This window comes from Bombus terrestris, chromosome 17, assembly GCF_910591885.1.
Source record: "Bombus terrestris chromosome 17, iyBomTerr1.2, whole genome shotgun sequence".
NCBI classification, from domain to species: Eukaryota; Metazoa; Arthropoda; class Insecta; order Hymenoptera; family Apidae; genus Bombus; species Bombus terrestris.
Genome location: NC_063285.1, coordinates 3,526,574 through 3,543,304, shown reverse-complemented (window position 1 = coordinate 3,543,304; position 16,731 = coordinate 3,526,574). Strand labels below are relative to the sequence as shown.

Genomic DNA, 16,731 nt, shown 5'->3' with positions numbered 1-16,731 from the left:
AGTGCGGAGCCAAAGACCACACGATAGCTGCCTGCGTCAACGCACCCTGCTGCTCCATCTGCAGCAAGGAGAAAGGAGTGAAATTTGACCACGTAACCGGATCCCTGGCTTGTCCAGAATATAGAAGGCGGTTGAAAGCGAATAAATGAGGATACTGCAGATAAACCTCAACAGATGCAAGCTGGCGCAGGACATGATGCACCAAAGCGCGATCGAACTTAGGCCGGATATAATAATAATATCCAAGCCGAACAGGCAGCTACCGCACTGGTTTAATGACACCAAAGGAGACGCCTCGATATGGGTCACACTCCTCAATGGCAAACTGCCTGATGAAACAACAGAGGTCGAGAGCGACGGGATAGTGGGCGTCCGCGTCGGCGACGTTTTCTGCTTCAGCGGATACTGTTCGCCCAACATAAGTAAACTAGCATACTCCAAGTACATAGACACGCTGTCAACTATGACGAAGAGCGTTGCTAGAAGACACGACAAGGTCGTCGTGGCCGGAGACTTCAACGCAAAGTCAACCTGTTGGGGAGGATCGACCACAGACAAGAGAGGGAGAGTCTTAATAGAGGCGCTAAGCGGCCACCGGGTGTTTCCAGTGAGGCTCAAGGAAAGGTACACCTTCTTCATGAACGGGAAGACGAGCTTCTCAGACATAATAAGCGTATCTAACAAGGTCAGCGAGATACACGCCGGAAGCGCGGTCTTGGACAAATACTCGGCCTCGGACCATCTGTACGTGCTCCACAGGTTTAAGGCGAGGAAGACCCGGACCGTATCGAAGTTCTACAGGTACGTGACCAAGGACATGTCGCCGGAGGAGTTCCTGAGCAGATTCGACGACACACTGAAGAAGGAGGACCACAACGCGGCTATCGGAGCGGATGGGGCCGAGCCCTTGCAAAAGAGCATCGAAGGTACGTGCGAAGGGATGCTAAGGAAGTCGAACTGTGCGGCGAGCCGCAAGTACGCGAACTACTGGTGGAACCCGATGATCGCGGAACTTAGAGCGCAGACGCACAAAGCGCTAAGGAAGGTGACGAGAGAAAGGAAGAAGAATGCCGGCAACACCGAGCCAACACCTCGTCAACGCCTACAAGGAGATCCGAAGGCAATTAAAAAAGGAGATCGCCCGCAGCAAAAAAAACAGCTTGGGCAGAATACTGCAAGATACTGGAGAGCGACCCTTGGGGCAAACCCTATCGCATGGTCATGAAGAGATGTAAAAGCAAGGGACCAACCAACGACATGCCGATCGACATGGTGAAGGCAGTCCTACAGAGGCTATTCACCTTGGGACACGGACCCCCCCCCCCCCATTAGGAGGGCCGCGAAGAGGCAGAGACCGAAGAAGAAAGAGATATCAGCCTCAGCGTCGCCATCGGCGAAGGCGATGTCGTCGATGCCGCCGGAAGAATGAACACCAAGAAGGCTGGAGGAGTTGATGGCGTGCCGGGCGAGATCGCGAAGCTGATAGCGAGTCGCAGGAGCGAGCTCGTGACAAGGGCGTTCAACGGCATCACCGAATCAGGAAGGATCCCAGACTGCTGGAAGACGGCCAGAGTAATACTGCTAAGGAAACCGGGAAAGGATCCCAGTCTCCCTAACGCGTACCGGCCGATAAGCATACTCGCAACCATGAGCAAGATCTGGGAAAAATGCTTTAAGAAGATCATCGAGAGATGTATCGGAATGGACCCGTTCCATCCGAGGCTTATATGGCTTGCGCATAAGTGAGCCCTCCCTGCGGGAATGATAATATAACTGTTAAAAGAAATTCTACCAAATGTCCAAATTGAACAAATTGTGAATTCAAATAATAAATAAAAAAAAAAGAAAAAAAACGTAAACTGTTTCCGCCGCTTCGAAACAGGACACATAATAACTTTCACGCGCAACAGGATAGCACAGAAACAGAAATACAATTGGCTTTGAATTGCAACACCACCCGCGTGACTAAATCGAGCCCATTGGAACTGTTAATCCGTAGAACAACAAGGCCGTACGATTTGTTACTACTCGATAATATTGAAGAAAGAGAAATAGATATCTCCGATGTAAGACGACAGGCAATAAAAAATATTGAAATTAGTGCTAAATACGATAAAGATAGATTTGACAAAACTAAAGCTAAAGTGGTTAGATATAGTCTCGGTGATTTTGTATTACGCAAAAATGAAGAAAGAAGAAACTAAATTAGATCCAAAATTTAAGGGTCCATTTGTAATAGCGGAGATTTTGGAAGCAGATAGGTAAATTTTGAAAACATTAGACAGTAAACAATCATATAAATCCAGTCAAGATATATTGAGAAAAATGCCAGGTAGTTGTATTCCTACTGAATTGGATGTCTGTAGTGATGGCAGGAATAGTGACCATGACGATATGAGTACCCCGATATCAGAAGATCGTTGACACTATGACCATAACATTTGGCGGAGTCACCCCACATGCGTTTGGGGTGACAATATAACGCAGGTCATTAAGACCTTGTGATGCAATTCACATGCGTTTGGAGCGACAATATAACGAATAGCGATTCTAAGTATACTAGTGAAGTAGCAAACAACAATAAAGTAATTACAACCAGTCAAGTGTTCCGCATGCCTCCAATAATGCCCCAGTACATAGTGCTATCCATGTCTCGAGCCTGGATCTCAAGCGAGTACCTGAAGCGAATCGAGGACATAACATTGAATCTCCCAGCCATTGGATAATATGACAAACTTAAGGACAAGCTTACTCGCATCCTGGCCGAATCAGACAGTGAGAGAGTAACAAGGTTGGTGGAAAGCGAAGTGATGTAGCCGACAGGAAGCTGTCCCAATTCTACCATGACTTGAAAAAACTCACCAGTCCATTTGCGTCGGACCAATTCATCCTCACACTTTAGAGGAATCGACTACCAGATCGAATCCGGGAAGTCCTGGCTGCGGTCGACGATACTAATGTAGAAGCAGCTGACAATGTAGAGGAAGCCTATTCACGGAATATCCAGCCCGCGTCCAGCATAACAGCCGTTATCGAGCCGCATGTACAAAATGCGGCAACAAGCGACCCTGTGGCCGCCGCCATCAACGGCTTGGGCGACCGGATTACCCATATACAAGTGCAAATAGGCACGCTGAGAAACGATAAATATCAACGATAACCGCGCTTGCGTACGCGATTTCGCCGCCAAAAAATACGCCGCTCGGCAAAATACGGGAAGGACTAACTTGGACTATGGTCAGACTCGACGACACATTCACAGTCCACGAATCCAGAAGACCTTTAGAACCGGAACCATTTACGGAAGCTAACAAATCAATTCATCAATCGATTCATTTTCTACATGTAGAGATAGACGACCTAGCTTTGAGCAAGACTTAGAAGAACAGTTCGAAATATTCAGGATGTTGTCGAAAGATAGGGCATCCACCGGTAGAGACGATGACAACTTGGGACAAATTATCGAAATGCTAAACAAACTAAACAGCAAGAACACTCGCAAAACCATTTTGAAGCGCAAAGACGTATGGACAATATAGCCCGACAAACGAACGAAGAATACAAACAACGGGCAAAAGAAATCGAGATATTGGGACGCGTAGTAGCCGAATTAAAGGTATGACTGGATGACAGCCAAGCCGCGATAATGACAGAGGACTTCGAATCAGTCCGCGATAATACATCTCGACGCACCCGGCCGTCGGCGCCAGAGATAGAATGCGATGACGACTTGCAAATGCAACCAAGAAACGCACACCAGCAACTTCTGACAGCAGAAAAAGCAGTGAGATATATCCCAATACTAAACGGTGACGACATAGGCGTCGAAGATTTTATAACAGAAATCCGATCAATGAGAAGCCTTTGTTCGGAAGAAGAATTGTTACTAAAGGCCATTACGGTCGAGAAAATAATAGGCAAAGCAGCACAAAGCATTCGAAATATACGAATCGAGAACTATACCGATCTGTTCGACGCATTGTGATAGAACATAGCAGCCTAAGTGACGTTTGACGAATATGCAGAGCAGATCAGGGAACTAAGACGAGGAAGAGACGAGTCAGTTCAATCATTCAATATTAGATTCCAACGAGTGCATAACAAACTGACTTACGCAATAACTAACGAACACCGTGACTTTCGGTTTGGTTCGGGGCGAGGGTAACACGCGGACGGAGAGCTCTATGGAAAAAGTGAAGTGTGAAGGGAAAAGGGAGAAGGAAGCACAAAGTGACACGAAGAAGGGAAAATAAAGGGGGAGCATACGAGGAGAAAGTGAAAGAAAAGCGAAAAGAAGTCAGGAACGAGAGAGATACAAATTAGAAAAACTGGAGGAGAAGAGGTTAGGAAGACAGAAGCGCGGCAAACAAAGTAAGGTAGGCAAATGACAGATGGCGATAAACAGAGGAAGACTAAGGAACACGGGTAAAGCGGGAGATAAGGCAGATTTCAGAAACACATTGGATAAATACAGCTTGTCAGAAGAAGAGACACCAAACAGGGAGAGAGGAATAGAGGTAATGATGGAAAAAATGGAGAAAATGGAATGTGGATTCGAGGCAATGATAAAGGAAATAAAACGGATGTTCGAAGAGCAAGTGGAGGAGATGAAGAGGAAAATGAAAGAGAAAAGGGAAAGAAGTGGAAGAGAGAGAGAGAGAGAGAGAGTGAAAGGGAAGAGGAGGAACTATTGGGCAGAATCAGAACAATCGAAGAGGAGGATAGAGCAGAGAGAGAGAGAGAGAAAAGAAGGAACATAGTAATCAAAGGAAGCAATGAAGGAACAGTAAAGGAGTTCATAAGAGAAAAAATGAAAGTAGGGGCGGGAGTAGAAAGAACACATATGATAAGGGTGGGGGACAAAAACACAATAATAGTGGCGACGATGAAATCGATGGAGGAAAAAGTAGGGGTTGTTGAAGTGGTCACCACTTCTAGGAAAACTCCACATCTGGTCTTTTCTTGAGTTCGCGGTTGAGTGCCGAAGTGTGCAGACGTGTCTCTAGTGCCCAGTGAAGTTCAAAAGTAACACGTGTCACCCAACCGTCGAAAGTGAATACAACGTGCTCCTATCCTCCCAAGTGTTTCCTATCCGCTAGAGAGAAGAAAAGCCTACGCACCTAACCCCAACCCGAACCTTGCCTCATAGCCTCACGACTAGTTATTCATATTGAAATAGCTAGCTCGATGATGGCCCAGCAATCACGTCCAGGCTCGCCTGAGCAAACACACAACTACCCCGCGCTACCCCCTCCGTGGAAGAAGTGTAGCAGATCCCCCCGTGCCAACGACGCTAATAAGGCGAAAAAACGCAAAATTGAACCATCAAACACTAACTCGAACGAACAGCCATCAACACAAATTAACACTCACAACAGGTTCGCAGTATTGGAATCCTCAAACGAGGCCATGGAAATCGCAGACCCGCCGTCAAACCATCACGCACAGAGAAGCCCCCCTCCCCCACCAATATTTGTTAATGATGTCATCGACATCCAGACAATGATCAAGTCCTTAGAGAGAGATATCTCCAAAGAGGACTACAACCTGAAGATAACCAACAACCAAGTAAAAATCCTGCCGACGAATCCAGAAGCCTACAGGAAGCTCACCAAGCCACTTAAGGCCCTGAACGCCAATTTCCACACCTACCAACTCAAAGAAGAAAGACCTTTTCGGGTGGTGCTACGAAACATCCACCACTCCGCAGACATCGACGAACTAAAAATAGAACTATCGAAACTCGGCCACGAAGTCACCAATGTCAGCAACATAAGGCATAGAGTCACGAAAGACCCGTTATCCCTATTCTTTATTGACCTAAAACAGAAACCCAACAACAAGGAAATATACAGCACCAGTATCCTAATGAACGCCATCGTAAAATTCGAACCACCGCAAATCAAAAAGGAGATAGTGCAATGCAAAAGGTGCCGAAGATACGGACACACGCAGAAATACTGCAACCATACCTTCCGCAAGCGTCAAATGTGCAGGAACACACCCCACCAACCAATGCAGGAAATCACCGGAAACCCCAGCGAAGTGCATCCACTGTCAAGGTGACCATACTGCCAACTACAAAAGCTGCTCAGCCTACAAAATTCTATACTCAAACAAGTACCCCAAACTTAGAACAAAAGAGGTAAATTACCAAACACCCAGCTCGCCGAAATTCACCTTTACCCCAATCCCCCCAACCAATCAAACACCCAGCCCTATCAAACTCACCACTCCCTCAAATTCCTATACCCAAGCGGTACAAGGCACTCGAAATACACCAAATAACCACAGGGATCCTCCCCAAAATAGTGCCCCCACCTCACCTAATACAGACAACGTCTCTAGACTTGAAAAGCTAATAGAGAAACAATCAGAGCAAATAAACAATTTGCTATCGCTATTAACACTCATCATGGATAAATTAATACGCCCCGCACACAAAATAAAACCAAGATGCATAGCTCTGTGGAATGCCAACGGTCTAGCGCAACGCAAACTTGAACTAGAACTCTTCCTAAAACACCAGCTAATCGACATAATGCTCATATCTGAAACCCACTTCACCGACAAAAACTACCTGAACATAAACGGATACAAGTTCTACCATACCCAACACCCCAGCGGAAAGGCCCACGGCGGCACCGGAATCATAATCAAATCAAACATTAAGCACTACGAACTTCCACCATTCCAGAAAGACTACCTCCAAGCAACAAACGTAGCAATAGAAGACTGTCATGGTACAATCACTACTTCAGCTGTATACTGCCCTCCCAGACACTCCATCGCCAAAGAAGACTTCGACAATTTCCTGGACACCCTGGGCAATAGACTCATAGCCGGAGGAGACTACAACGCTAAACACACCCAATGGGGTAGCAAACTGGTTACAGTAAGAGGCAAAAACCTCCTCAACAGCATAATATCCAACAACCGCAACTACCTTACCACATACGAACTCACACACTGGCCCACCGACACAAACAAAATACCCGAGGTAGAACACCGGAGGACAAACGCAAACTAAACAACGCAACTAGAAAACTATCCAAAACCATAAAAAACTACAATAATGACCGTTTTCACAAATATCTCGCCAGCTTGTACCCCACAGCCGACTCTAACTACACACTACGGAAAGCCTCCAGGAAACTCACGCGCCCTCCACACATAATACCACCAATCCGCCGTCCGCAGGGTGGATAGGCGCGTAGCCCTATAGAAAAAGCCAACCTATTTGCCAAACACTTGACTGAAGTATTCCAACCCCATTTCTCCATAGCTGCAGCGGACGTCACCGAATAGCTGCACACTCCCTTCCAAATGTCCCCTCCTATTGAACCCTTCACTTCTGCAGAGTTCATAGAAGCAATCAGTCGCTTAAACCCCAAGAAAGCAGCAGGTTACGACCTAATAGGAAATAAAGCAATCAAGGAACTTCCCATAAAAGGGATTGCACTCATCGCATCAATCTTTAACGCCATCCTCCGCCTTGAACACTTTCCTAAGGCGTGGAAAATCTCACTAATCACTCTCATCCCCAAACCCGGTAAACCAATATATGAAACCAGCTCCTATCGCCCAATCAGTCTTTTACCTACCCTGTCTAAACTATTCGAGAGGATGCTCACCAATCGTCTCCTTCCACTCCTAGAAGAATTGAAAACACTCCCAGATAACCAATTCGGCTTCCGGAAAACAACAGTCAACAGTAGAGCAAATCCACCGCATAACCCACATGATCAGCCAAACCCTTGAAAAGAAAAAATACTACTCAGCGGTATTCCTAGACATTCAACAGGCATTCGATAAAGTATGGCATGAAGGGCTACTCTACAAGCTTAAAAAAATCCTACCCCACCCATACTACTCCATCTTAAAATCCTACCCAACCAACAGACAATTCATAGTTAAATGTCTAGACGCCACTTCGGCAACATTCCCAATAGAATCCGGCATACCACAAGGTAGTGTCCTCGGACCCCTACTGTTCTCCATCTACACTGCTGACTTACCCCTATCAAACGAGGTAACAATAGCAACATTTGCAGACGACACAGCGCTATTAGCTACCCACGCAGACCCGGCAATTGCCTCATCCACTTTCCAGCGATGTCTCGACCCCATGGAAATGTGGTTCCAAAAATGGGGCTTCAAAATAAACGAAAAAAATCCTCACATGTAACCTTCACGCTCCGAAAACAAACCTGCCCCCATGTCACCATTAACAACATAATAATCCCAAGCAAGGACTCCGTAAGATACCTGGGCATGACCCTGGACAGGAGGCTAATTTGGAAAAAACATATCTCAGAAAAAACAAAGCAACTAAAGGAAAAACTAAGAAAATTCTATTGGCTCATGGGCCGACGCTCCAAACTAAACATACAGAACAAAATAATCTTCTACAAGGCCGTAATAAAACCTGTCTGGACCTACGGAATCCAACTATGGGGAACAGCAAGTAATTCCAACATTGAAATACTCCAACGCTTCCAATCGAAAACGCTAAGATCCCTATTAAATGCACCCTGGTATGTTACCAACGAAACAATCCACCGTGACCTCAAGATACCTACAGTCAAAGATGAAATACACAAGTCCAGAAGCAGATATAACACAACAGTCAACAACCACCACGACCCACTAGTCACTCAACTACTGGTCACGACGGACCAGATCCGCAGACTAAAAAGAAAATAACCCCTAGATTAAATCCTTAGTTTCTACTAGAACCAACAATATAAAACTATTATAATCCATGTCATTGTATCACGCCAAATTAAGTTACTGAAAATGCTCAACGAGATTTGATTGTAAATATTCTAATAAATAAAAAAAAACGCGTTTAGCCTAACCGGCTACATGGATAGAAGGCTAAAAAGGAAGCACCCAGCAGACCTCACAAATGATATGACCTAGCGAAACCGAGTATGGTACCCCGCTGGGGGTAGGCACCTACATGTTAATATAACTGTTAAAAAATTCTACCAAATGTCCAAATTGGACAAATTGTGAATAGAAATAATAAATAAAAAAAAAGAAAAAGAAAACGAAAACTCGCGTTATCCTCTTCTACGTTGAGCATATCGAAGATCTCAGTTTTTAGAACAGTCTCTACCTCCCTATAACTGCAACACTTGAGTTTCAACTTTTGTGCAAATACCGAATGTTTCTTATATGTGTGAGGTGGTATGTCGTGATAGGTGCAGAAGGAATACTCCGATGTTCAACAAAAAGTTTATTACTTATAACAATCAACGAGTCAACAATTCATACGATTCACACTTAACGATTAACCATCGAGAGTTTATAATCGCGTGTCTCGGCTTGTGTTTGCGTCGCTATGATACTGAACCTTTCGCACTTCGCGGCTGGAGGCAGAATGACTCTTTGTTCGAAACCGAACGGATTCTTTTCTTAGTTGCCCTTCGATATCCCTACTACACACGCGTTTATTAGATGTAATCTAATAAACGCGGCGGTTGCCGCGCATGCATTCTTCCAAACATTCGGCGGAAGGACCATAGGAATATCGATGGCGCATTAGGCGCGTCGGCCTTACGCTTTGAAGATATAGCGCTTTGTGTCGCGAAGCCGTTGGAAAGTTCCGTGCTCGTGTGCCGCCACATGTGTTTTTGGAACCTAATTTCCAAATTGTATGTTATATAAAATATTTTTAAATATATCGTAATGAAAGAAATCATTGTAGAATTATATCATACGATGAGTGTGTCACGTAAAATGAGAAAGAAATTTAAAGGAAAGAAGAAAACTTTATTTTTTCCTCGTTTATACACTTCTGAACTCTAGCCGTGGCCGTTCGAGACTGAGGCTCTTACAATATTTTCTTACTTTCGGTGACATCTGTTTCTTCTTTTGTTTTTCATCCTTCATTACCCCCACTACCCTGTAGGCGTACGTGACTGTTGCTACGCTTCTAGAACATTCGGTGGAAGGACCGTTAGGACATAGATGAACCCTCAGGTACTCCGGCAATATACATTGTCGCCAAGGTCGCCATGTGTAATGTTCAAGTATCGGCTGTCTGGAGAATGTTTAGAAATGGTCGCCTAAGGTGACGTCAGGGCAAAAGAGTTTGGGGTTACAAGTGCAATGGCAAAACGACATTCTCCTATGCGACTCAAATTACTGTTACAACTCTTGGAACATATTGCCGTACTTCTTCCATCATCATTAAATCAATTAGAACATGATCAACTTAAAACTACTGAAATGTGACAGTAAATTCGAAATTGTTTATATTGAATGTATCTGCTTATGGAAAAAAATTATAACTTCTCAAATTTATCGATAATAGATGAAGAAAGTTTCATAATCTTCTAAATTTTCAAACTTTAAATGCTGCTTTGTAATATAACGCCAGACAATTAATTAGTGATATTTTTTTGATAGGGAGAATTAATTATTAATGCTGAGATGGAAGATCTACAAAATTATATAATGATGGATGCTGTTCCGCCGTCTTGGACAAAAAGAGTTTACTCTTCAAAATTAGGATTAAACAGTTGGTTCACGGATATGTTATATCGAATAAATGAATTATCTGATTGGACTGCTGATTTTAAGGTAACCATTTACTTATTTTTTACTATTATTCTAACTTTTATTATTGTATAAAACAATCCTCTATTAATATCGAAATATTTCAGTTTATGAAATTGATAATTGAATCCGTGGCAAATTTTGATGCCTGGAATTCAACTCAAACTGGTAAAATAAACATAGCAAAATTGAATGAGCGACAGAATAAAGCTTCGTTCAACGCACACGATTGTTGCTACCCATAAAAAGTCGACTCCTGGATGGACCTTGATCACGCGGCCCAAAGGCCATTGCATGGATGGTACGTTATCCTCCCTGAGGACTACTACGGTGCCTTCTCGGTTGTCGTGACTGCCCTTGCTCCATTTGTTTCGGATGTTCAGCTCGTTCAGCTACTCTCGATGCCAGCGGCGCCAGAAATGTTGTTTGATAAGGCTTGAAGGACTGTAGTGGCCAATGATGTGAGAAGAAGTGCTCCACTCAGTTCCAGCCTTGGAATGGTTTGTGATTTGAGTGGAGCCACCTTTGACCTTGCAGTGAGGAGTCGTGTCCAGACATGACCATCCGGAGTGATGGTGCGAAGGTAGACGCATGCCCCATACGCCCTTTCGCTGGCGTCGCGACGTAATTATTAAAAACATTACTCCGCTATTCCTTCAAACGTATGCTTTATTTTTATTTTTCCTTACTGTATGATGTTAATATCGAGTATACTCGCACATGTACAATGGTGAAAAAAAGTATTTGTACATACATATCGTTATCTTTCAATGAACCTTTTTTTTGGCGAAGTCCACGATTTATTTTTGCAGCATCAACTTTTTGTAGCCGTATGAAAGTACTATTATATACATTATTATATTATATATCATATAATACTATTAAATACATGTGCATATACAAATATTTTAAAGTATTAATAAATAAAGATATCTTAATTGTATTTTTAAACATTTTTAATATTTCATTTCAAGTACATTTATCTAAATAAACTCACTAGTTTTAATTATACTTATATTAATAATATATAAGTTTTTATAATAGTTGATACATATTATAGATAAGGTTTGATTGGTGAGTAAGAATTATAAATAAGTAAATATTACATTATTAAATAACTAACTGAATCTGTCGTTTAGGTCTAGCGGGTAGTGTCTCTTCAGCCTGCGAATGTGGTCCGTCGTTTCAAGTAGTCCAGTGATTAGGTTGTTTCGGTGTTTGTTGACTCTTTTGCTATATCTGCAGCTATATTTTGCTATTTCCTCTTTGACTGTGGGTATCTTGAGGTTGCGGTGTATTGTTTCGTTGGTAACGTACCAAGGTGCATCAATTAGGGATCTTAGGGTTTTCGATTGGAAGCGTTGGAGTATTTCAATGTTGGAGTTACTTGCTGTTCCCCATAGTTGGATTCCGTAGGTCCAGACAGATTTTATTACGGCCTTGTAGAGGGTTATTTTGTTCTGTATGTTTAGTTTGGAGCGTCGGCCCGTGAGCCAATAGAATTTTCTTAGTTTTTCCTTTAGTTGATTTGTTTTCTCTGAGATATGTTTTTTCCAAGTTAGCCTCCTGTCCAGGGTCATGCCCAGGTATCTTACGGGGTCCTTGCTTGGGATTATTGTGTTGTTAATGACGATCTGGGGGCAGGTTTGTTTTCGGAGCGTGAAGGTTACATGTGAGGATTTTTTTCGTTTATTTTGAAGCCCCATTTTTGGAACCACATTTCCATGGGGTCGAGACATCGCTGGAAAGTGGATGAGGCAATTGCCGGGTCTGCGTGGGTAGCTAATAGCGCTGTGTCGTCTGCAAATGTTGCTATTGTTACCTCGTTTGATATAGGTAAGTCGACAGTGTAGATGGAGAACAGTAGGGGTCCGAGGACACTACCTTGGGGTATGCCGGATTCTATTGGAAATGTTGTGGAAGTGGCGTCTAGGCATTTAACTATGAATTGTCTGTTGGTTAGGTAGGATTTTAAGATGGAGTAGTATGGGTGGGGTAGGATCTTTTTACGCTTGTATAGTAGCCCTTCATGCCATACTTTATCGAATGCCTGTTGGATATCTAGGAATACCGCTGAGCAGTATTTTTTCTTTTCAAGGGTTTGGCTGATCATGTGGGTTATGCGGTGGATTTGCTCTACTGTTGACTGTTGTTTTCCGGAAGCCGAATTGGTGATCTGGGAGTGTTTTCAATTCTTCTAGGAGTGGAAGGAGACGATTGGTGAGCATCCTCTCGAATAGTTTAAACAGGGTAGGTAAAAGACTGATTGGGCGATAGGAGCTGATTTCATATATTGGTTTACCGGGTTTGGGGCTGAGGGTGATCAGTGAGATTTTCCACGCCTAAGGAAAGTGTTCAAGGAGGATAGCGTTAAAGATTGATGCGATGAGTGCAATCCTTTTTATGGGAAGTTCCTTGATTGCTTTATTTCCTATTAGGTCGTGACCTGCTGCTTTCTTGGGGTTTAGGCGACTGATTGCTTCTATGATCTCTGCAGAGGTGAAGGGTTCAATAGGAGGGGACATTTGGAAGGGAGTGTGCAGGTATTCGGTACCGTCCGCAGCAGCTATGGAGGAATGGGGTTTGAATACTTCAGTTAAGTGTTTGGCAAATAGGTTGGCTTTTTCTATAGGGCTACGCGCTCATCCACCCTGCGCGCGGCGGATTCGAGGTATTATTTGTGGGGGGCGCTTGAGTTTCCTGGAGGCCTTCCATAGTGAGTAGTTGGAGTCGGCTGTGGGGGACAAGCTGGCGAGATATTTGTGAAAACGGTCATTATTGTAGTTTTTTATGGTTTTGGATAGTTTTCTAGTTGCGTTGTTTAGTTTGCGTTTGTCCTCCGGTGTTCTATGGGTCTGCCATGTTCTTCTTAGTCTACGTTTTTCTGCTATTTTTTTTAATATGTACTGGGGGTATTCGTGTTTGCTGATGGACGCTTTTGCCAGTGTGGAGAAGCGGATAGCGTTTATTATGCTTGTGTTTAGGTATTCCGTGGCTGCTTCGATTTCTTCATTGGTTTTTAGTGAAGTTGAGGCTGAAGTTGTGCGGGTAAAGACTACTCTAAAGAGCTGCCAGTTGGTGTATTGGTTATGAATGGAGCCATTAGGTGTTTTCTCGATGATAGTTGAACCGACTGTTACTATCACGGGGGAATGATCAGAGGAGAGATCGGCCGAGGAATTGATCTGGACGTGTCTTTTTTTTTTATTTATTTATTGAAATTCACAATTTGTCCAATTTGGACATTTGGTGGAATTTTTTAACAGTTAAATTAGCATGTTGGTGGCTACCCCCAGCGGGGTACCATCCTCGTGTTTGTTAGGTTATGTCCTTTATAAGGTCTGCTGGGTGCTTCCTTTTTAGTCTTCTGTCCATATTTATGGTTTTGTACGTTTCCGCAGCTAGCCGGTTTGGGTGTGTTGCTATTCTTGATTTGTATTTTTCTAAGTATCTGCTAATTTCTTCCTTGACCGTTGGGATTCCCAGGTCCCTCCGTATATCTTGGTTTCTGACGTACCAAGGTCCGTTTACTATTGTTCTAAGGATTTTAGCCTGTATTACCTCTATTTTGTTTATATGGCTCATTGCTGCCGTCCCCCATAATGGTATTCCATACGTCCAGATTGGTTTTATGATCGTTTTATATATTTTTAATTTATTTTCTATGCTTAATTTGGATTTTCGGCTTGTTAGCCAATGCATTTGTCACCTTGTCTTCTGTATTTTTTCTACTATTGATTTGATATGTAGTTTCCATGTGAGTTGTGTATCTAAGTGGCGTCCTAGGTATTTGACATGCTTTGTTTGTGTTATATCCGTACCGTTCAATAGGATGTTTGGTGGTATCTTTTTTCGTAGCGTGAATGTAATATGGTTGCATTTATTGGGGTTTGCTTTTATTTGCTTTTCTTGTAGCCAATTTCCTATTTTTATGATATGTTCTTGTAGTATTTTGACTGCCGTTTCTGGGTTAGTATGCCTGACTAGTATAGCTGTGTCGTCCGCGAATGTCAATACTGTGCTGTTGGTAGTTGTTGGTATGTTCGCCGTGTATAATGTGTATAGTATTGGGCCTAGGACGCTTCCTTGTGGTACCCCAGCCTTGATGTCTTTAACTTGAGAATGTGTATCCTTGATTTTTATTACGAAGGTTCTGCTGCTTAGGTAGGATTTTATTAAGTGGTGTATTTGCTCCGGGAATTGTTTCCTAATTGTTTGTAGTAGACTTTCATGATTAATTTTATCGAATGCTTTCTCTATGTCTATAAAGAGGGCTGTGCAGTAATCCTTGTTATCTAGTGCTACTATTATTTCGTTTATAAGCCTGTGCATTTGCTCTATCGTGGAGTGTTTGTTTCTGAAACCAAATTGGTGATCCGGTATTAGTTTTTTTGTCTCTATTATTGGTTTTATGCGGTCGTATATTATCTTTTCCAGTATTTTGGAAAATACTGGAAGCAGAGATATTGGTCTGTAAGATGCAGTTTGGTGCGGGACTTTGCCTGGTTTATGTAACATTTTGATCTGTGCTAATTTCCATGGTTTGGGGAAGTATTGAATTCTTAGAATTGCATTGAATATTATTGTCATTAGTCTTATAGCTTTTGGCGGAAGGTTTTTCAAGATTTTACCATTGATTAGGTCTATTCCTGGCGCTTTGTTGTTTTTTGTTTTATCAATTATGTTTCTAATTTCTTGTGCTGATGTTTTAGGTATGGTGTATTCCTTGTCGGTTGTGGTAATAGTGGTTTGTGGATCCTCCACCGTATGACTTTTGAGGTTGCTGTTGTTGATAACGTGTGGTGTGAATGTGTTGCAGATGTGGTTGGAGAATTCTTCAGCTTGTTCTTCGTTGCTTCTTGCCCATGTGTTATCTGCTTCTCTGATTGCCGGGACGGGTATTATTGGCTTCCTTATTTTTTTCGTGGCATTCCATAGTGAATAGTTGGTGTTCTCGTGTGTGGAGAGTGTCCCTATGAACTTTGCGAATTCGTTATCGTTGTGCTCCTTTATTTTGTTTTTTATTTCCTTTGCAAGTTTGTTTAAGTGTTTTTTGTTTTCTCGGGTTCTGTATTTTTGCCATTTTGCTTTTGCTTTTCTTTTTTCTTTGATTTGGTCGAGTATTTCTTGCGGGATTGTTATTGTTTGTCTGCTGGTTGTTTCGGGTGTAGTTGTTGTCCTTGCTGCTTCTTGAATAGTTGCTGTCAATGTTGCTACTGCCTGTTCTATGTGTTCAGGAGTTTTCAACGGGATATTGCAGTTTATTTTGCTCTCAATTACTTCTTTAAAAGTTTGCCATTTGCTGGCTTTATTGCATAGTATCTCTGTATTGCTATAAGGTATTGGTTTGTTTATGTATTCAATTATTATGGGTGTATGATCGGAGCTAAGCTCGAGGTTGGGTGTTATTTTTAGTTTATTTGTGTTTAGTCCCCTTGTAACTGCAAAGTCCAGAAGATCTGGTTTTTTTGTTCAGGTCAGTCGGCCAATGTGTCGGTGTTCCTGTGCACAATATATTGAGGTTATTATTTCTAATGTATTTTTCCAGTGTTCTGCCTCGAGGTGTAATGTTTCCTGACCCCCATAGCGTGTGCTTTGAGTTGTAGTCTCCCGCTGCGATGTACTTGTCCCCTAGGTCCTGGAAGTATTCTTCCCACATTTGTGTTGTTATTTTGTGTCGCGGAGGCACATATACTGCTTACAACTGGAAGTAGTTGCTGCTAGTTTGAACTGTAACAGTGGTTGCTTGTAAATATTCTTTGTTAACTTGGCTGTGTAGATAATGATTGATATCGTTTCTGACTATCACTGCTGTCCCTCCGTGAGCTTTTCCTGAGGGGTATTTGGTATCATATATGGTGTAGTATGGTATTTTCATGTAGCTTTTTGTAGTGAAGTGTGTTTTTGAGACAAGTAGTATATCTTTATTGTTATTGTATATGAATGTTTTAATTTCAAGGGCCCGTTGTTGTAGGCCGTTTGAGTTCCAGGCTGCTGTTTTTAGCGTTTCCGTTTTTATTTTTTACCTAGCACGTTTGTATGTAGTTGTAGCATGTCTGTGATTTGTTGGGTTTGCTGTTTGAGTACTGCGTTTTGTTCGCTTATCATTCTGGTTAGCATTTCGGTGTTCTTTATGGATTGTTTGAGCAGTTCTTTGATTTC

The 16,731-nt window shown here is 42.7% G+C and overlaps 1 protein-coding gene across 1 annotated transcript in view; it reads left to right on the top strand.

Moving 5' to 3' along the window:
- The window catches only part of LOC100645275 (GDP-D-glucose phosphorylase 1), a 69,696-nt gene extending 58,221 nt beyond the window's left edge, over positions 1-11,475 (top strand). Inside the window, exons 4-5 of the mRNA XM_048413585.1 lie at positions 10,420-10,593; positions 10,677-11,475. Coding sequence (XP_048269542.1) covers positions 10,420-10,593; positions 10,677-10,814 — 312 coding nt within the window. The 3' untranslated portion in view covers positions 10,815-11,475. The remainder of the gene's footprint in view (positions 1-10,419; positions 10,594-10,676) is intronic.
- Positions 11,476-16,731: the final 5,256 nt, after the last annotated feature.